At 37.0% G+C, this 21,125-nt stretch overlaps 1 protein-coding gene across 5 annotated transcripts in view; it reads left to right on the forward strand.

The window, feature by feature from the left end:
• The window catches only part of KANSL1 (KAT8 regulatory NSL complex subunit 1), a 171,923-nt gene that overhangs the window by 102,542 nt on the left and 48,256 nt on the right, over nucleotides 1–21,125 (forward strand). For all 5 annotated transcript variants that reach the window (XM_006060691.4, XM_006060688.4, XM_044938850.2 and 2 more), the window contains one exon: nucleotides 14,237–14,378. In XM_006060691.4, coding sequence (XP_006060753.1) covers nucleotides 14,237–14,378 — 142 coding nt within the window. The remainder of the gene's footprint in view (nucleotides 1–14,236; nucleotides 14,379–21,125) is intronic.

Genomic DNA, 21,125 nt, shown 5'->3' on the forward strand with positions numbered 1-21,125 from the left:
AGAAGTGAAGGGGGCCACTGATGGAGGCTGAACAGAGAAGTTGCAGGATGAAACAATTGGGTTACTATTCTTGATCTGCTTTAAATGTTTTGTGCCTTTATAGGAAAGAATCTAATAGTTTTAATAGATTATTTTTATCAATGTTTATCCTTTGCGGAATACATGTAACTGGCTATTTCTAGCAGAATCTGAATTACTGAATGTTTTAATTTTGTGTGGAAGAAAGTTGTGTGTGTCATTGGGGGTCTAGTGTATGTAGTTGGAAGTTGGGGGTCTAGTTTTTAATCTTTCATAAGTCTTAGCAGATCATTCACTTTATCATTTTCATTAAGAGACTTAGTTCCTGGAGTCTTTCTTTTCTTCTGTGACTCTGTGATTAGTGATGTGAGTTTCAAACTAATCACAAAATGTGAGCTGCGTCAAACTGTTTCTATTATATTTTTCAACCCTCCAGGCTCCCTCTCAATTCATCTTGTTGAAAACTACCCCTAGGAGTGAGGTGGGTAACTCACTCTGCAGCAGTCAGGTGGCATTCAACAGGTGTCTGTGAGCAGCTTAAGCATTTTACAGTCACCCTCTATGATGACCCTATCTGCTAAGTCATTTCAATCATGTCGGACTCTGTACGACCCCATAGACGGCAGCCCACCAGGCTCCGCTGTCCCTGGGATTCTCCAGGCAAGAACACTGGAGTGGGTTGCCATTTCCTTCTCCAATGCATGAAAGTGAAAAGTGAAAGTGAAGTTGCTCAGTCGTGTCCGACTCTTAGCGACCCCATGGACTGCAGCCTTCCAGGCTCCTCCGTCCATGGGATTTTCCAGGCAAGAGTAGTGGAGTGGGGTGCCATTGCCTTCTCCTTGACCCTGTCTCTGGGGAAACATTAAAAGTTGCATGTGCTTATTTTGTAGTTGCCTTAGCACTTCTGTCCTTCACAAAGATGGTATTTATTGACTTTCCTAGAGCTGTTTGGATTGTTCAAACACACTTTTTGGTGGGAGTGAGATTGTTGTACAAATGAACTTTCTCTTTTATCATGTCACAGTGAAGTTTTTGTCTTTAGTTTGAATTTACATGTAGTTCTGAAAAGCTGTACATGCGTGCTGCCATGTGATACACCTGGAACATTATTTTCATCTCTAGAGTGTGTATTTTTCCTATGATTTCTGTTTAGCTTTTAGGAGCTGTATGATTGTTGGTAGGGGGAGTAGTGCTGTTGAACTGTGTAGCTTTATACTGTTTGCTCTAATGCAGCAGAAGAGAAAGAAAAACAGTTTTAACCTTTTGTTCTTCAAAATAATTATGCTTGTCTTATGTATAAAAACAGCTGAGTGTTGTAAAAGAAAAACTGGAGCAGTTTCAGAGAGATGAACCTTTACCTAGTCAGATCTTTAGAGGGTGCGTAAATCAGAAGGATAGACTGGAAAGAAACTTGTTCCAAACCTTATCTGGACGGAATCTTTCTTGTGTGATGTGTGATCTGGAAAGAAATTGACATTTTTGTTGAAATGCTGAAGCAATTGTTTGACTAACTTTACTGGGATTAAGCCTAGTTTGGGGAATTTAGTTACTTAAATCACTCCGTTGTCTGTCAGTTTCAGTGCATTAGTGACTAGTGGGTACCTTGTTTGTAGGAACATAACTAAAAACTGAGCAAGATGTTGAGTCTCCTGTTTGTTTATAGTGTGTCACTTAGGAGCAAACGGGTAGAATTTTGGAGCTATAAGGACCTTAGTGATCAATCAAGTGAGGAGACTTGAGGGCCATGCGTATAGAATAGATTGGGGGCTTGATTTCCTTTAATAGTGAAATTCTTTCCTTTTTTCCCTTTTTTTTTTTTAAACATGTTGCTATTTAGATGATTGGTGTATGTTTTCCTTTTATTTATATGGTTTTGCTTATTTCTAAGAATAAATCATCAGGCTTAATTTTATGTAAAATGTCAAATATGGTAGCACTGATCAGGTAGTCTTATTTCTGAATCCATAAAATAGGTGTTAAATTTTTAAAAGACAGCATTTGCATCACTGTTACCTGTACCCAGTTACAGAAGCCAAAGTAATTTTTAAAATCAGAAAGTTAAGTCTTAGCTCATGTTGGTGTACTGTATTCATATGAGCATCTTTTCCTGACATTTGCTCTAAGATCTTGAATGACTGAATTGACTTCTGACTGGGAATGTCATTTACTCTTTTGGGTCTCATTTTGACCATTTAAAAATTGAGATGTTTAGAGATACTATGGTTTCTTTCAGTTTTAAAATTTGGGACATGTTTTGAGAGGATGATTTAGATTTAAACTTGGCATCATTGTTTGGTCAACATCCCAGGACTTACAAAGTCTATATGAATGAGTCTTGTAACTAAGGGAAAGAATTTTGTTGCAGCATCTGGAGTGAATTGAGCCTTTCAGATACCTATCTAGTTATAAATAATATCCTCTTCCCCCTAGTATAAATTACAGCTGTACATACAGGATGTGTACTTACTCCAATGGTCATAGGTGTAAGTACATCACATCTTATAAAGTTCATCATATCTTATAAAGAAAGCACCTTGTAAGTTTTTGTTTTTGTTTTAGTCCAGCTCACAAGTTTTATAAGTAAGAGAACTGAGCAGTAGTTTTAAGGTCTGCCTTATAGAGCAAGGTTTCCCAAACTCAACTCGAATTGACATTTTAAATTTTATTTATTTTGTTTATATTTGGCTGTGCTAGGTCTTAGTTTGTGGCATGTGGTGTCTTCAACGTTTATTGCAGTGTGCAAACTCTTAGTTGTGGCATGTGGGATTTAGTTCCCTGACCAGGGATCACACCCAGGCACCCTGCATTGGGAGCATGGAGTCTTAGCTACTGGACCACCCACAAAGTCCCAGGGACTGGTTCTTAATGAGTTGGGAATAATTACTGTGGTTACTTCTCAGTGATCTTGAATTTGTGAATAAGTGTATCTTCATCACTTTTATTTATTTATTTATAGTGAAAGGGACCACTACAGAATAATTGACCTGTGAAGCCCATCTCCCTCATCACCCTCCAGCTCTCATTACATACCCTGCCGAGCATGTTGGAACTCGATTAAAACAAAAGACATTTGGTCTCAGGTTCCTGTTTCTCAAGGGTGTTTAAGGAATACACATTTACCAAAACAAGTATTTGTCATTGGATGGAAGGGCACGGAGTGCCTTAACAGTAGCTGAGTTAGTTCAGCTGGGTATGGTAGTAAGTGAGAGTAGCAGCAGCTACCACTTCCTGAACACTTGCCACAATGCTAGGCATTCGTTGGCAGTGTGATGCAGATCACCACTTGCTTTTGTCGCCCAGTTGTTCCGAGGACGTGTCTCTGTGTCTTCAGTCATTCTGCACTGCAAGCTAGTTTGATCTCTGAGGGAGCTCACTAGGTCATTAAAATGCTTTCATAAAGGTTTTGTGGGAGGTGGGGTGGAGAGTATGTTTATATACTATATAGTAAACAAGAACTTTGACAGAATAATTTTCAAGTTCATAGGGAAAAATGTTCAAAAGATGCCAAGAAAACTTAGAGATACAATATCTTGTATCATATAATTCAAGATTCTAACTATTAGTAAATGGTATGAAAGAGCATGGTAATGTGGAGATGATGTGCGAATTCTGTTTTACTGTGTGTAAAAGCATCCAGAACATTCACAGGACTCTCTGTGAGCATCCATTCAGGTTGTGTATAGTTGTTATTAAGAATATAGCTTTGTAATATAGCTTTATTTTTCCTGGTCTGTGTGGGTTTAGAATAACAGTGTGGACTATAATTTCATGTCTCCCTCTGGCAAAAGAGACTTGACAGAGTGGTTTCTGAGATCTGGCACCAAAGGAGAAAGGGGTTAGCTTCACTCTAAAGTTACATTGGTTTTTATCTGTTGGAAGGACAAGGATCATACTTCCTTGTAAGTTATGGGAAAGTGGCAGGGGTTGGGATGGGTTTTCAATACAGTTCATTTTGAGATGTTTCTTAGAGATTCAGAGGGAGGTGGTGAAAACAGGTGGGTGTCAGAATCTGGAATCTGGAGGGAGGGGCAGTCTTGGCTAAAAGATAAGAACTTGAGGATCAGAAACACAGATGATACTACTTAAAGCTATGAGACTGGCTAAGATCACCTAGGAAGTGAGTGTAGAAAACAAGATTTATAGGTGTGGGCAGTTGGAGTCTTAGAAGGAATTTTTTAAAAAGGCAAGAGAAAAACCAGGGTAATTCTTGTTTTGAAAGACAAGTGAAGAAAGGAATTTGAGGAGGAGCAAGTGATCACCTGTTTTAGACTGCTGATAGGGTAATGATGATAAAGGCTGAGAATTGGAAGTTGGGTTTAGCACAGTGGAGATGTTGGTGACCTTTACTAGCTATTTTAGTGCAGTAGCTGGGGTGAGAGCTTGGATTTAAGAGAGAATGGTAATGGGGAGAGAGAGATTAGACACAGTGAATATTTGTTGCAAAAAGATAAGTGAGAAATAGGATAATGCTTCCCCTGGCCTCTTACTGTGAGCTTGCTGCAGGGCTGGCCTGCCATCCTGAGTGGTACTCCCCTTCTACCCGCCAGAAGAATGAACCTATCTGGGCCCCTTTTTGTTGAATGTAAGTTTTTACATGCCCTTGTCACTATGTTATTATTCTAGTCCTGACGTCACTAATCCACCTTCCTCTTTTCAGTCTTTCCAGAGTTTTTCTTAGATTGCCTTTTGCATTATTTCCAGGGTTTATAGTTGTGTTTAGCAGGGATGAGCTGGAAGAAGAGTCTAAAGCATATTGCCTGGACCAGAAGTTCTTCTATTAATACTTACTTTTAAAAACTGGAAAGTTAACTAACAAATTGATTTTTGATTCAACTTCATTTTCTTGAAGATGTATCATTTATTCCTAAACCTCAGTAGCGCTGAGTAATATTTTCAAAAGTATGTTCTTACACACTTCATGCATATGATGGAACACAAAGCTTGAACACTGATAAGAGCTTTTGTTCTTTTCATCTTTTCAACAGCTGGCTCAGTGTCAGTGGCAGGCCTCGAATTTGGAATTTAGTGTTCAGCTGACTCTAAACACTATGCTCTTCCCAATAAACTGTATTTTATTTTTAAAGTGAGAAGAAAACGTTTCTCTATAAGAGTTTTTGATCATTCTAGAGATGGCCAGAAACAAGTTCTCCCTGTGGAATAACATGCTGATACCCTCCCTCCCCTGCTGCTTCCTTGTCCAAACTCTGTACTGTTGACTCTCCTTTAAGGAACCCAAGCCGGGGAGTAGTGTGATGTTTATGAGAAGCTTCTGAGTCCCATGCTGCTTGTAATAGGTACTTCAGGTTGTAAGGTGTGATCCTAGTCAGTCTCTTGCTTTGGTGAGTGAGCTAGATCAAATAATAGCAATTTACTATTAATATTCTTACACTTTAATGTATGGCTTTTGAGTGAATGGGATTATTTAACTATTTAGAATTTTCATAGGAGAAATTAGTATTACATACAGAATTTGAATATTCTAGCCTCAGTTTGATTATTAAAAGATTCTAAAATGGAAATCACTTTTATAAAGCGATGGATTCTTTAGGCAGAATAGTAGACAGAAACTTGATTGGTTCACTCTGGAGGAGCCATTCTGGATTAGCAGTTATTTTAATAGCTGAGATCTTTTCAGTACTTACTTTGTCATTTTCCTTTCTTCCAGAAACATAGCAGATTCCTACACTCTAAAAAAGGCACAGTAACTAAGCCAGTGTTTTGTTCTGAATCTTCATCTTCCAGTTCAATGTCCAGTTCTTGACTGGCCACAAAGAACTGTAAACCATTTCCATCGTTCGTAAGGCGTTCTCCATTAGAACAGTTAAGTGTGTCTAAGGCATTCAGGTCTTTCAGACTTAATTTAGATGTTTTTGAGTTTGAAAATAAAGCAGAGCCGAAATAAGTCTCATTTTTTTGTATTTCCTGAGAATTCCTTATTCATAAATTACAATACATAGATGCAGATAACATTGAAGACTGATGAGCAGCTAAAGCATACAGTAAGTAGTGCCTGTAGAAAGGCATGGATAATCTAGTTGAAGATCAATCATATATAAGGCCTGACTTGGAAATATAGAATACATAAGTAACAAAATAAGGGGACCACACTAAGCTTGAAGAATACAAAGTAATGAATTGTGAGATACAAATCAGCAGGAAAGACTCCAAGAGGGAGGTGGTTTTTCGGAATAAAAGATGTTAATAGATATTTCCTGGTTGTAGTCTTACATAGAACAAACACAGTGGCCTGAGGACTGCTGAGAGTCTGTTGGAGAATTATTATGTTTCTTTCTTTTATTGTGCCTGGCAGGTTATATATTATGTATATGTTACCATGTGTAATAAAGAGTCCGACAGATGGGCATTGAGAGCAGTTTGAAGTACCTTATATAATTCTTTAAAGGTTGGGTGTGGTTTTTTTTAAGCATATATCTCAGTCTTAAAAATGAAAAAATTGAATGTACAAATAATGTATCTGCTGATCTGCAGAATAATAAAAAATAAACTAAAGGTTGTTTAGAGGTGTCAGTTTACAAAGTTTAAAGGTGTGGGCTTTGTGACAAGAGTACAATTAGCAGAATTCACAAATATGGGAAATTCTAAAGGACAGATAGCTCTGTTTCTTCCACAAATAAATTGGGGGGGGGGGTGGGGAGGAAAACTTAAAATTTGAGGTGTTTTAACCAAACACAGTGTGTGGATCTTACTTGACTTTGATTTGGGCTGACCAGTTGAGATGATCCAGGAAATTTGAATAACTACTAGATATTTGACATTAAGGAATTTTTTTTTTTAAATATAAAAGTATATATGTAAAGTGAATTTACCTTTTGGAGACACAGATAAAAACATATGCCAGATGTAATGATCTGATCATGAGAATTGGCTTCAAAATCAGTCTGTAAGGAGGAGGGATAGATGTTTTGGATGTGGTAAGATTGGCCAAGAGTTGATAGTTTAAGCTAGTTGATGGTTAAATGGGAGTTCATTATCCCTTAGCTAGTATTAAAATGCTTTTCATTTAAAATAAGAGTTCCAAGATAAAGAATATGGACCAAGGTCAGGATTGCTTACACTGTTTCATAATATTAACCTGGATTAGGGTCCTATGGGATTTGACCCTACCTGCAGAGATCCAGTGTCAACTCCAGTGCCGTTTTCTCCTTCACTGTCAAGAGCTCCAGCTCCATTACCTGTATACAAGTTGTTTCTTCTTCCTAAGACATACCACAACCCTCATTCACAATCTTCTGTATCTCTCCATAACCTCTACCCGTTACCTCAGCAAGTTTGCTTGTTCAAGTCCTAACTTACTCTTTGGCGCTCAGGTTGTTCATACCACAGAGAAATTTTCTAGATCCCCAGTCTAAATCTGATGTCACAGTTATTATCTCTTATCTCACGTTTTGCATGATTAATTATTAACATTTGTCTTCCCCATTCAACCCCGAATTTTACCAGGATGAGTTGGCTCTGGAATGTTGATTTCCTATTGCTGCAAAACAGCTCTAGAAAGCTGATATAACGTAGAGTGACAGCCACAGTGTCTTAACCCATTCTCATCTATGAGTTTTATAGCTAAAATGTGGGATATTTGACACTAGACAGTTTGGTTCTCCTTCCCTACCCCCCCCCCCCCAACTTTATTTCCCTCATCTCTGTAAATTTGTGGCCACGGGGATAATGTCATTGAAGTTCTGACTGAATACAGTGTCAGTTTTAGTGAACTACTATGGATTTTATATTTAGAGTAGAACTGCTTTAGGTGTCTTTGAAGCCCAACACTCAAGACACTCTGAGAATTCTGTTGCTAATTGAAAACACCTATTTCCTGATTATGTATGCCTCTTAAGAGATTTTATCTCTTGTCCTCTTTTGTACCTTTTATGATATGGAATTAAAATCGAAAGTTTATATTTATTTAATAATTGTTCTTTTCTGATATACATGTTGTACTTTACAGTTAAGATTATATCATTTTGTGAATACCACATCCTGTGAGGCTGACGTTGCTATTATTTCTAGAGGTCAATTTACCCATGTCTGGGATCATACAAAGTAAATAAAAATGAGGACTTGGCTTAAACCTATCTTCCTGCTCTTCCTTCTGTTCTTTTCACATTGCTCCTGAGCTTGGTAGTTAATACTTGTATACACATTTTTTTATGCTACTCTTAGTAATGTTAAGATTTTCTGTTCTTTCCTGTATTGACCCTAAGCCTTACCCTGGATACTGTGAATCTAGCAGCTGTGTGCTCTGATGTTCGATGATGATCTCAATTTCACGTAGTCTTTTATTGGTTTTATAAGTCATCTAAAGAACCTAGAGACTTCAGAATGTCAGTGTTTCAGAAATTTTGCACTTCTGGAAGTAGCACATAACTGTTGAATAGTTTTTGGTAGAACATGGTACTGTGTAACTTGCTGTGGATAATCATTTTACTTGGATTTTGTTACATTTCCAGGTCAGGGAAAAGTATAATCCACCAGCACTGTTCTACTGGACTTAAAGATTTCCCATCCTGGACTAGAACTAGGTGACTTAGCTAAGTCAGGTGTTTGACATGGTTCAGTGCCTAACTTTAGTATTACTTTTCGATAAATCAGCTTTTACTGCAGTTTTCCTTTGAGAAAAAAGGAAGTGCAGTATCTGCCACTGCTGTCTGTGGCAGCACTGTAGGCAGTGAAGATGGGGGTTTATCAGTTGCAAAGAGTTGTGTTAGTAATCTCTTTTACAGCTGGCAGCCTTTTCTCTGTGTGAGTAGAAATTGCTTTCCGTGTTGCTTTTCTTAGTGGTAGAACTACGGTAAGTTATTCTTAAGGTGCAGTTAAAAAAAGGTTTTATCATTAACACTTTTGAAGATTCAGTGGATAAACTTAGTTCTTAAATTTCTTGTCTTGTCGCTCAGTCATGTCTAACTTTTTGTAATCCTATGAATCTTCTTACATCAGAGTCCCCATATTGATCTGTTTGTCCTCTACTAATATTACATTAACATTATCATTCAAGAGGATTTTAGAGAATTAAAAACAAAAATTAATCCCTTTCTTGTTTTCTCTGTTGACCAACATGTAACTTGAACTCTAAATTTTCTAGTACTTTCCACTATTTAGCTTTCAAGTGTTTACAAATACCAGAGCTTTCTTAGAGGAAATGATTTTTTTGTTCAAGTAAATAATTATTGTTAGATCCCACAGAGCATCTTAAGTTCTCAATATGTGGTAATACTCTAACCCTGTTTAAAAAAAAAAAAAAAAAAACTGTTAAAGCCATATAGGTTCACATAGCTAAAAAATAAATCTATAGATTATACACTATTATACAAATAAATACTGGTAACATAGCTGGCAGTGTTGCAGTTTACTAGTCATGTAATATTAGAGAAGCAGTTACGGGTATTGTATCTTTCCATGTTTAGGGACCCCCCAAAAAGCAATTCATTGTGTAAAAGTTTAATGGATCTTTATCCCACATATGTAGGCAAAGGAAATTTACCAGTAAAATGTTTAATAAAAGCAAGGAACAAAATATTAGTTAAAATGACTTCCCACTCAGGTGGTAGTCCAGTACATGTAGACAAAGTATTTTGGTACAAAGTGAGATAAAAGTTCACAGAAAACAACACCTTAGAAGGCATCCTCGAGTCCTGCACAAAAACAAGGCAATTATTTTACTAATTGTTAGCACAGAGTAAGCAATAGGAAAGAGTTAAAAGACTTCTCAGGGTTGGAATCCACATTTTTTTCCTTCATTACTGATAATGACAACAGTAGAAACCAGTTCATCATTATATTTACATAAGTATCACTCTGCAGTCTTAGTGACATGTTATTTTTAAAGCATGACCCTGCTTTTAAATCACTGTCTCTCATTTTGAGCTGTAAATTATTAAGAGTAATAATTTACATTTTGAATATTAGGGACGAAATCTACCTCTGCCTCTGATAAACTGAATTTCTATAGCATGTTGTTTTTGTAAAGGAACAAAATACATAAACTCTGTGCTTGAAGCTGTTATTCTTACCCTGTTTTGTGTTCAGATTTGCCATTGGAGTGTCGTAACATCTTCACAGCTCACCTCAGGCTTGCTAACTTTACACCTCCCACCTTTGTTAACAATTCAGATTTCTGGCCATGTTGCTGGTATTTTTAACACAAGATACTTTTTGGACACTTAAGGTGGGGTTTTCCATTGTTCATTAATTACAACATGACAACTTCCTACTGAATATTTTATCTGGTTAGAAACTGTCATATGACAAATGTATTTGTAGAATTTAAACATGTTCATAATTGGGGATTGTGGTCCTCCCTTAACACTGCCTGTCTTTAATTAGCTTATTAGTCAGGCTTCAAAAAAAAAAAAAAAAAAACAAACCAGGAATTAGGTTTTGCACTAGTATTTAGAATAATATTTATCAGGTTGTTCATTTTGACAATAAGAAAATTGAAAGGGGCTGTTCCTTAATATTTGGGGAAAAAAGTGTTTATCCACCAGAGTTCTTAGGAACTGAAATGTTTTAAGGAATTTTCTTTTCCTTTTGTATTTTTAAGTTTTCACATAGTTAAAGTGTTTTCATTTCCTTCTTTTTCCTTGACCTCAAACTAGAAAGAAAAGGAAAAAAAAATTCTTTTGTTTAAGATGTGTCAAAATTCAGAAATAATAAATTTCCTCTTTCCTGCCAATTCAGAGTGCTTGCTGTTGGAACACTTTGGTGAGAAGGCTTCTGAGCTGAGTTCAGGATCCCTGGGCGAGACTGCCAGGATTATTTGTCCACCAAGGGTGACTAAGGAAGAAATGCTGTAAATTAGCCAAGAAATCATCTTTCCCCGCTTTGGTTTTCAACGTTAGAGTATTACTTGGGCTAGCCACTGTCAATTGTTAAAACACATTTGTCTGAGAATAAACCTGTCATTAAGTGGATGTTTTGTTAATTTTGCTAATCACTTTTTGCCTTGGAAATGCTGCCTTTTATGGTATTTGACTCCCCTCCTACTTTGTTTCAGAGAAGGCAATGGCACCCCACTCCAGTACTCTCGCCTGGAAAATCCCATGGACGGAGGAGCCTGGTGGGCTATAGTCCATGGGGCTGCTAGGAGTCGGACATGACTGAGGGACTTTACTTTCACTTTTCACTTTCATGCATTGGAGAAGGAAATGGCAACCCACTCCAGTGTTCTTGCCTGGAGAATCCCAGGGATGGGGGGGAGCCTGGTGGGCTTCCGTCTATGGGGCCGCACAGAGTCGGACATGACTGACGCGACTTAGCAGCTACTTTGTTTTCTTGAAGACTTAGGATTTGTAAAGAAGCAGATTAAAACTGGTTTCTTACACATAAAAGTGACAGGAAGAAATAAGATTTGAGGAGATTTTATTTAAGAATAGTATTATGTGGTTCATGTTAGGAGTGGTAGCTGAGGTGGTTACCTGGAGTATCCCAGTGGTGGTGGATGATGGGGATTGGTACTGTGGCAGCTTCAGGAATGAACCTGTGAAACCAAGAGATTTTACAAGATAGGAAGGTTATGAACCTTGAAGAGTAGTGAAAGCTGGAAATAGGACATGAGGATTGACTAGTTTTACTTCTTTTAGTGAAGGGGGAGCATTTTTATAGTGCAAGAATGATCCAGAGGTTGCACTCGATGTCTTGAGGTTCTTTTTCTGAATTTGGGCTAGAACTAGACCTGCAGCCAACATTGAACCAGATAATTGTACTAGAGAAGAAAGAATCTCTAGATCTTGTGCTTATTCCATCAAGATTAGGGAACTGTAAAATGCCTATTTCACTCTACCAGTGGACTGTGTTAAACTTCACTTACAGTCACTTAAAATGTTTTGGTAATGAGTATGGAGGTGGGACTAAGGGCAGTATGACTACTACTTTCTTGAAATAGAATTTTGTGGAAGATCATAAAATATTTTGGTTACAGAGTATACCAGATGCCAGGTACTTCCTCTCATATTAAAGTTGCTGTTTTCTATCAGACTTTTAGTTTTTAAAGAGAAGTTGAACCTTACGTAACAGATACAGCTAAAATCTAACTTACTTTTCCCCTTCCCAAGGCTAAGGAGGACCCTTATCCTGAATTTGTTGTTTATCAACACTGTACATGTTTTTATGCATTTACTACTTATGTATTGGTAACAAGTCTTATAATTGTGTCTTATCCTTCATCTTTTTTCTTGGTTGGGGGGTGGGATTGGGCTGTGCCAGTCTAATTGGGGCACTCAGGATCTTCAGTCTTCCTTGCGGTATGAGGGATCTTTTAGTTGCTTTTTGATGTTTGTTTGCTTGGGTTTTGTTTGTTTTGTTTAGTTTTTATATAGTTTTTCCGTTCCACATTGTTGAGATTTAGTTGTGTTAATACATATAGTTATAATTAAATTGATAAACAATATTCCATTAAATTCCTTAACTACTTATATGTATCTATAAAAGTACTTATTTTATTATTAGTTTTTATATTTATATTTTTCCATTCAGCATTGTCTTCTGAGATACAGTCAGGTTGATACAGATAGCTCTAGTTAATTAGTTTCTGTTACTATAGAAAAATCCCTTAAAGGAGTAAATTAGTTTGTTTCCATATGTAAATTAAATTATAACTAATTTTTAGTTGTTACAAACTATTGCAGTGAACCTATTTCTTTATGCAGATGTGCAGGTTATATTGTCAGAAGTAGAATTTCACACTGGCTGAGTATACACATTTTCCACCTAGCCAAATATTTCCAGATTACTCTTTAAAAATGGTGGTGCTAGTTTTTATTGTTGTTGGCCGTATGTGAATTACTGTTTTCCACATCTACCAACATTTGGGTTTTCCAATCTGGGTTTGAAATGACATCTTAATGTTTCTAATACTTTAACCAAAATCTAATAAGACATGGCATATTTTTATGTATTTATTGGCCATTGGGATTTCTCTTATGTGAATTTTTAATATATTCATCTTCTGTTAGATTGTCTTCTTAAACCTCTTTGTTGGAGTTCTGTTATATATTCTTTCATTTTATTTTTAGTTTTGTATGTTGCAGATATCTTCTGCCAACCAGTTGCTTGCCTTTAACTTTATTAAATATTTTGCAGTTTGTTGAAAGTTAGCTCAATTTTTTTAAAGAGAAGAAAGGAAGTTTCTTTATGATATAATTTTACTTTTTTCATGTAAAGACCTGGCATTTCAATGCCATTTATTGAATAATTCAGTCTTTCTCACTGCTCTGACTGCCCATCTCTTACATGTATCCAGTTCTAAGTTTAGGAGTTCTGTATTCTGTCCCACTGTCTTTTTGTCTTTCTAGACTGCCTTAATCATCATAGCTTATCTTACATCTGCAGTGTGAATGTTCATCATACTTGCTTTAGAATTTCTCTAGTGCTGGTCTTTTTTTTTTTTTTTTTTTTCTTCTAATGTGAATTTTTGAATGAATGTTTGTAAGCTTCCATTAAAAACCCCAGGAGAGGGGGATAATTCCTTGGTAATCCAGTGGTTAGGACTTTGCACTCTCCCTGCCAAGGGCCCAAAGTCAACCCCTGGTTGCTGAACTAAAATCCCACAAGCCATGTGGCCAGTCAAAGAAAGAAACAAAAAAAACAAAAAGCCCTATGGGGAATTTGATTGGAGCTTATTTGACTCTGTAAGTAGATATGAAAATTGTTATCTTAAAAAATCTCTCACCATTTAAGTAGGTCTCTTGGTTTTATTACATTTTATGCAAAGATATTTGGTATATAAAGTTAGCAATTGTTAGTGTTGTAAATAGTGCTTTTTAAAAAAGTGAGTATTTTCTACTTGTTGACTTTTGGAAACACTGTTAATTTGGGTATGTTGATCTTTACTCCACAACTTTGCTGAAGCCTTAGTTAGTTTTATAATTGGTGGTGTCTTGGATTTTCTGTGTAGATCTGTAATCTTTATATGTCTTGAAGTAGAAAATATTTCTGTCTCTTGAGAAATTTTAAAAATTCACAAAAATTGTTTGCCGCCAGATCAGGATACTTGGAAGGCAGTTTCAGCTAGTTAATTTGGGATGTATTTATATGTGAAGAGTTTTATTATCCACGTGGCCTGTGACATATATACACATAGTCTTGAGTTTTTCTTGACACTCAAGTTGGTTTGTATAAGGGCATTTAGACGTTAAAACCTTCCCACTCCCATTTAGCATAAATGTTACTGCTACTCTTGGATTTCACTCAGTTTATTTCCTTTTAGGAGGCGCAGGTCAGAATGGAGATGGGCTGCAGACCGAGCAGCTATTGTCAGCCGCTGGAACTGGCTTCAGGCTCATGTTTCTGACTTGGAATATCGAATTCGGCAGCAAACAGATATTTACAAACAGATACGTGCTAATAAGGTAAGGGATAAGTGTCTGGTCTTTTTCAGCCCAGCTAAAAACTATCATTATCCCCTGTTCCCCATCCTTCAGTAACTCTTAACTATGTCAAAGAGAATGATTTAATATGATCTGATATAGCTGTTTAATTTGTTTAAGAGCCTGGTGTTACTTAGCATAATGCAGACAGCACTGTTAGAATATAATGTTAGATTAGAATGTGGGTTTAGAACAAAACAGTTTGTTTATCTGGGCTAACAGGGAACAATTAAAAGGAAGGTGGATACGATTTAAGGTAAGCCATTGACCATACCTGCATAATTGTTATATATATGAAAAAGTGATGACTGAGGGTTTTTGTCTTTTTTTTCTTTTTTTAAACTAAAATGTGTTTCTGTTTTGCTGCTTAGCTTCCATTGCTTTCTTGAGGAAAAATGGATTTTTTTCTGAAAGATAATTCAGGCAAGATTAGACTCTGGTGATTTCATTTTTTCCTTGTTCTACTTGTGGTGGATTGACTCCTACCATATCGCTTTTGTCTTTAACAGTGATGTTTGTATAATTTTTCTCCTGAAAAATCAAGTTATAAAAATGTCCTCTGCTTATTTGGGGTTTGACTGGGGGATCGATGTACATGGAAAAGAAATCCATTCAGCAAATAGTTGAGTGGCTCCTGTGTACCAGCACTGTTCTCCTTAGTGGCAACTCAGGGACAAATAAAAATCTTCCTTTCGTGGTGCTGAATTTCTTGCAAGGTTCTTTTGGTATTAGCTTGATGCAGTGAACTCCCGGACTGAACATGTGGGTCTAGATGAAGCATCTTCTGCTCCTAAAAATAAGTGTCATGACACTTTTTTGTCCCGCCTTAGTGCTGGTCAGAGTCTTAAGAAAACTGCTTTATACTGCAATTGTGAACTGCATGCATTAAATTAATTAGTAGGCCAAAAGTTAAAGGGTGACTAACTGCCAAGATGAACAGAAGAGTGAGGGTTTGAAGTAAAAGTTCTGCAGCCTCCCTAATATATTATATAAGTTTTTATTCCAAACATTATACTGGAGTGTTCTTTGAGCTTCTTCCCCAGATAGAGTTACATGTAATTCTCCAAAAGTTCATTGGAACATAATATAATTGAGGGCAAAGTCCAGAGGATTTAACCTTTTTTTAAATAATAATAATAATAAAAATGGGTTCCCCTAGGATAGGTAAATCCTGACTAACTTTAAAAATTAGAGCAAATGAGGAATTAAGCCTAAAAATATTCACAGAGGATGGTAAAATTATGCTTTCCTTAGCTCTTTTTCACAAAGAAAATTAAGTGAGATTTGAAGAATATCAGCTGGAATGATGATTAAAAAAAAATGTCTAGGAGATGGCTGAATATGCCTATCCTGAAGAGAAAAACATTCTTGCTCAGTTAGGGACACCTCATCAGTGTCTGTGTCAAGACTTTGATAGCCAATAATTGAGAATTTTCGTATTTGAGAACTGGAGTCTCTTAGTAATAACTGAGATTATTAGAATAGTAGTCAGTCATATTTGTTGCTGTATCTATTATATTTGTATACAATTAGGCTCCATCACCAACTCCCGGCGCCTACTCAAACTCATGTCCATCGGGTCAGTGATGCCATCTAACCATTTCATCCTCTGTCATCCCCTTCTCCTCCTACCCTCAATCTTTCCCAGCTTCAGGGTCTTTTCAAATGAGTCAGTTCTTCACATCAGGTGGCCAAAGTATTGGAGTTTCAGCATCAGTCCTTTCAATGAATATTCAGGACTGATTCCCTTTAGGATGGACTGGTTGGATCTCCTTGCAGTCCAAGGGACTCTCAAGAGTCTTCTTAAACTGTCTCACCACAGTTCAAAAGCATCAATTCTTCAGTGCTCAGCTTTCTTTATAGTCCAACTCTCACACCAATACATGACTACTGGAAAAACCCTAACCTTGACTAGACGGACCTTTGTTGCCATAGTAAGTATCTTTTTTTTTTTTTAAGTAAGTATCTTTACCAGAGTCATAGCACGGATACTTCTGTTTTTGATGCATATTTCAGAGAAGTACTTTGGCAGTGTGCCTCAGTTTACAATCTCACTACCTGTGTGAGAAGATTCTCACTTTTGGTTCCTGCTTTATTCTTTAGCTCATAACTCAGTAGTAATGACAGCAGTTTTGTGAAATTATCGAAAGTCTTCTTATTGTTGTTCAGTTGCTAAGTCGTGTCCAACTCTTTGCATTCCCATGGACTGCGGCATGCTTGGCTTCCCAGAGCTCAAATTTGTGTCCATTGAGTCAGTGATGCTATCCAACCATCTCATCATCTGTTGCCCCCTTCTCCTTTTGCCCTCAAACTATATCAAAAGTCTTAGCTATCTCTGAATATCTGGAAAGTGATTGATTTGAAGTTTTGTGTATATATTGATTATCCATGGGTTTTTTAATCATTCAGGGCATAATGTTACTACACCAGACCTGGACTTGGTATACCATTTTTGATTCTAGTTCTGACTTAGCTGTCCTAACCTTGGGAAGAAAAGTCACTAAACACATATTAGCCTTAGTTTCATGGTTTATAACAAAGACATTCTAGATTATAGTACTTTTTTTTTTTTTTTTGTCTGCAGTATGAATACAAGTCTTAAAAATTCTTACAGGAAGAATAAAAGTAGAACAATAATCGAAATAATATATCAGGAAAAATTACAGCTTTATTAAATATTTATATGATGTCTTTTGGAAACAAATGTATTCGTTTCCTGGGGCTGCCATACAAGGTTGCACAAATTGGATGGTAAATTTAAAACAACAGACATTTATTTTCTCAGAGTTCTGGAGGCTAGAATTAAATCAAGATGTAGGCAGGACTCTGCTCCTTTTGAAGATCTGAGAGAAAAAATGTCCTTGGCTTTTCATAAACTTCTGGTGGTTGCTGGCAGTCTTTGGTATTCCTCTTGTTTATAGCTGCATCACTCCAATTTCTTCCTCCGTCTTCTCTCTCAGTGTGTCTCCAAATTTCCCTCTTACAAGGAAACCGATCAAGTTGGGATTTAGGGCCCATACTAAACAGTTCTTTGTTCCTCTATCTTCATTTTAGCTTGATGATGTTTGCAAAGACCCTGTTTCCAAATCAGGTCACATTCATAGGTTCTAGGTGACAGATTTTGGGGGGCAAGCACTAGAATTTTCCCCAAAGATAATTAACTTGTGTCTGATTTTCATGTATCACTATAGTGACAGAAGGCTTTGAACATTTACTATGTGCTGAACATTGTACTAAACATTTTGCTGTTATTCACAATTTTAAAGATAAAGGGTCAAAGAGATCAAGTTCATGGTCATACAGCTAAATGAGTGCCGAGCTGAGATTTGAGATTCTGACTGTCGTTCAAATTAGCACTTGCCTTAAATGCTTGACTGTTTTATAATTTACTTAAATGGGAGATTTTTTAAAACTCCTGTGTTCTAGTAAAGAGATTGGTGTTTTCCTTTCCCATTCTCCAAAGTTAGCCAGAGTTGTACAGGCATTTTCATGAAATCTAGGTTTGGTGGTCAGCTGTACAGTTATAGTTTGTCTTTGGATGGGGAACTGGCAGGTAAGATTTTCTTTTTTGGATTAACTCTTTAGCATGTTAATTTCCTTAACGTGACCTATTCCAGAAAAGAAAGTATTTGAGAACTACTGGATGAGTATCAATTTTCTCTTACAGGCTGGTAATTATTAGTCTGTTTGAGAATAGTGATTCCTGCTGCTCTTTGGAGAGTGGGTACCGTTACTAGGAGCTCTTCTTCATACTGTTATGTCTTAACTTGCACATTCAATCAGCTTTTATTTTTAAAAAAGATACTCCCATATATTAGAATGAGAAAGGAAAATAGCATCTGTACCATGAGTGCATACTATATACAAGTACATTCATGTGTGTTACATAACGCAGAAAGCAACAGCTTACAGGCTTGTGAGAAACAGAGCTAAATTTGAACTCAGGGCTCTAAATTTATCTGACCCCAAAGTATTTCCTGTCTAATGCATTCTGCTGTGGAATCCTTTTCATCATGTCTCTTAAGCATATTTATTGAAGCAGGTCAACACACAAGGGACCAAGAAGATTTTATTGGTAAGGGAGACTTCTTTCTCTTAACACACAATCTTCAACATTCATATCTAGTACAAAATATTATCTTTTTTTAACTTTTGTTTTGACTGATCTGTCAGATTCCACAGCCTTGCTAAGGCTGAAAGTGTTAATTGGGAATGAGAGGTGGAAGAACTATGAAACTTAGGATAGATAAGCTGCTGAATGGGAATAACCTGGAATACTTGTCTTCAGAATTGATGTAAAATAGTTGCAGTCCATCTTAATGGAGTTCTAAGGCCTTGTGGCTAGCCGTGTCTTGCCTACATAGCCCAGGATGATCTTTACATAGCCCAAGACAATCTTGTGGAGCTGTCTACAGTGTACCCACTGATCTATCTAAGATGGGCAGGAAAATAAGTATGTGAAATTGCATCTTAATTTTGTTTTACAGATGAAGAGGTGTTTTGGTTTTGTGGGGGTTTTTTCTATACAAATTAGTTTTTTCTTTTCTTTCCTTTTTGTTTGCTTGCTTTTGCCCTGTTTTGTAATCAGGCTTAGTACAGTTTCTGCTACCATTTCTTTCTTTTTCAATTTTACTTCCTCCCGGCGCCCCCCCACCCCCACCGCCCCACTATTTTTAAATTTAGGATGTAGGATAGACTTGTATTTCCACAGAGGAATAAGTTGCAAGGATCTGTTAGGACTGCATACTACCATGAGCCTTCCCAATTTCTTTTGTCCTGTATAGGAGTTCTGTAGGTCTGAATGATCGAGGCATGATCCTGATTCTGACTTAGGGAGTGGTAGTAAAGGGTGGGGAGACTCTCCTGGACTTTTCACCTTGGCCTTAGAGTGCAGTGGTCTTGAGGTTATTGCCACTCATGGCTGATGCCACAGCCATGTAATGTTTACCCAGTGTAAACCCTGAATGCTAGGGAATCCCAGCTTCAGGTTGCCATGAGAGGTGTGGAGTGGAACCCTATGGATTTTTCTTCGCTCACAGCGACCTTTCCTTTCATGACTATTAACTGTATTAAGTCTGTTTTAGGAAAACTTAAATAATCATGTAGACCTTGTTTCGGTCCGTCTCTCTTGGATTCCACCACTTTTCAGCTCTCACGCCACCTTCTATAAACTTCTGTTAGAGCACTGTCCATGTAATACTTTGCCTGCCTGTCTGTCTGAGGTAGATGAAGGTAAACTCCATTATGAATGAAATGTATTTTATTTATTTTCTTATTCTTAGGGTTTCACACCACCCAACACATTGTAGACATTCAATAAATGTCTGAATGAAATTTATTTCATTATTTATCTCATTTATTCATTTATTTCACTGAATGAAAAGATTCTAGCTATTTGTATGCTTTTTATTTACCCATCTTCCTTTTAGTTGCTTTTATCCTTTTTGGTTTGAGGTACAGTGTAAAGATGTAACAGTTGGTTTTGTATGCTATAATAAACGTATCATAGATTTGGTGGTCGGACAAAGAATGCATATATGAATGGTATCTACATCAGCATAGCACTTGAATACATATTTACAGAAGTAGATTTGATTAAAACTAACGTGCATTGAAAAGATTTCTCAACAGATAGGAGCTCTATTGTTGTGGCAGAGGCTGGAAACCTTGAATGAGTCTCTGACTCCCTTCCATCCCATCCCAGGAATCATATTTGCATAACTGATTGATTCTGTCTTCAAATATATATATCTGAAATCCAGTCACTTTGGTCTAAGCAGTTGTTCTTTCTGCTTCTCTGTTTCCTCTCCACTAATCTTTGTGTCAACAGAGTAGCAAATTGATCCTTTTAAACTGTAAGTCAGATCATTTCCCACTTCTGGTTGAAACTCCAGTGATTTACCATCAGAATATAAAAGCTGAAATACTCTGAAGGCCCTGCACCACCCCACCCCCACTTACTCTTCTAACTTAAGCTAAACTCAAACTCCACTCTTTGATTTTACTTCAGGCATACAAAATTCCTTACAGTCCTAAAACTTATAAAGCTGACTCCAGCCTTGAAACTGTTGCATTTGCTCTTCCTCCAGATATTCCCAAAGTTTGTTTCTTCTCTTTCAAATAGTCGCTTTTTCAGGGCATTTTACCCAGACTGCCTAATACGAAAGAGAGCCTATTGCCACTTTTTAATTCTCTCACTATTCTTTAGTTTTTTTTTAGCATTTTAACACTTTCTAATAGGCTATGTGAATCGGCTTCCCTGGTGGCTCATTGGTAAGGAATCTCCCTGCAAATGTAGGAGATGCATGTTTGATCCCTAGATGGGGAAGAATGCCATTTCCTTCTCAGGAAGGAAGTGGCAACCTGCTCCAGTATTTTTGTCTGAGAAATCCTGTGGGCAGGCTACATACAGTCCCTGGGGTCACAAGAGTCAGGACTTGGCGACTAAACACCACCAGTAGGCTATGTAAATTTTACTTACTCATATATTGTTGATTGTCTTTGTCCCACTATTAGAATTCTAAGCACCTTGAGAGATGAGTTTGGGCAGGGGTGGGCATGGGGAGAAGGATATGTCTTTTATCCTGTACCCCCAGCACCTAAAAAATGTTGGTGAATGGAGAAATGATGGCTTGATTTGAATGAATGAAAGCAAAAACAAAGAGTAACTGGTTCTAACTTTGTTGTTCAGTCACTCAGTCATGTCCGACTCTTTGGGACCTCATGGAC

Source organism: Bubalus bubalis, chromosome 3 (genome assembly GCF_019923935.1).
Source record: "Bubalus bubalis isolate 160015118507 breed Murrah chromosome 3, NDDB_SH_1, whole genome shotgun sequence".
Taxonomy (NCBI): domain Eukaryota; kingdom Metazoa; phylum Chordata; class Mammalia; order Artiodactyla; family Bovidae; genus Bubalus; species Bubalus bubalis.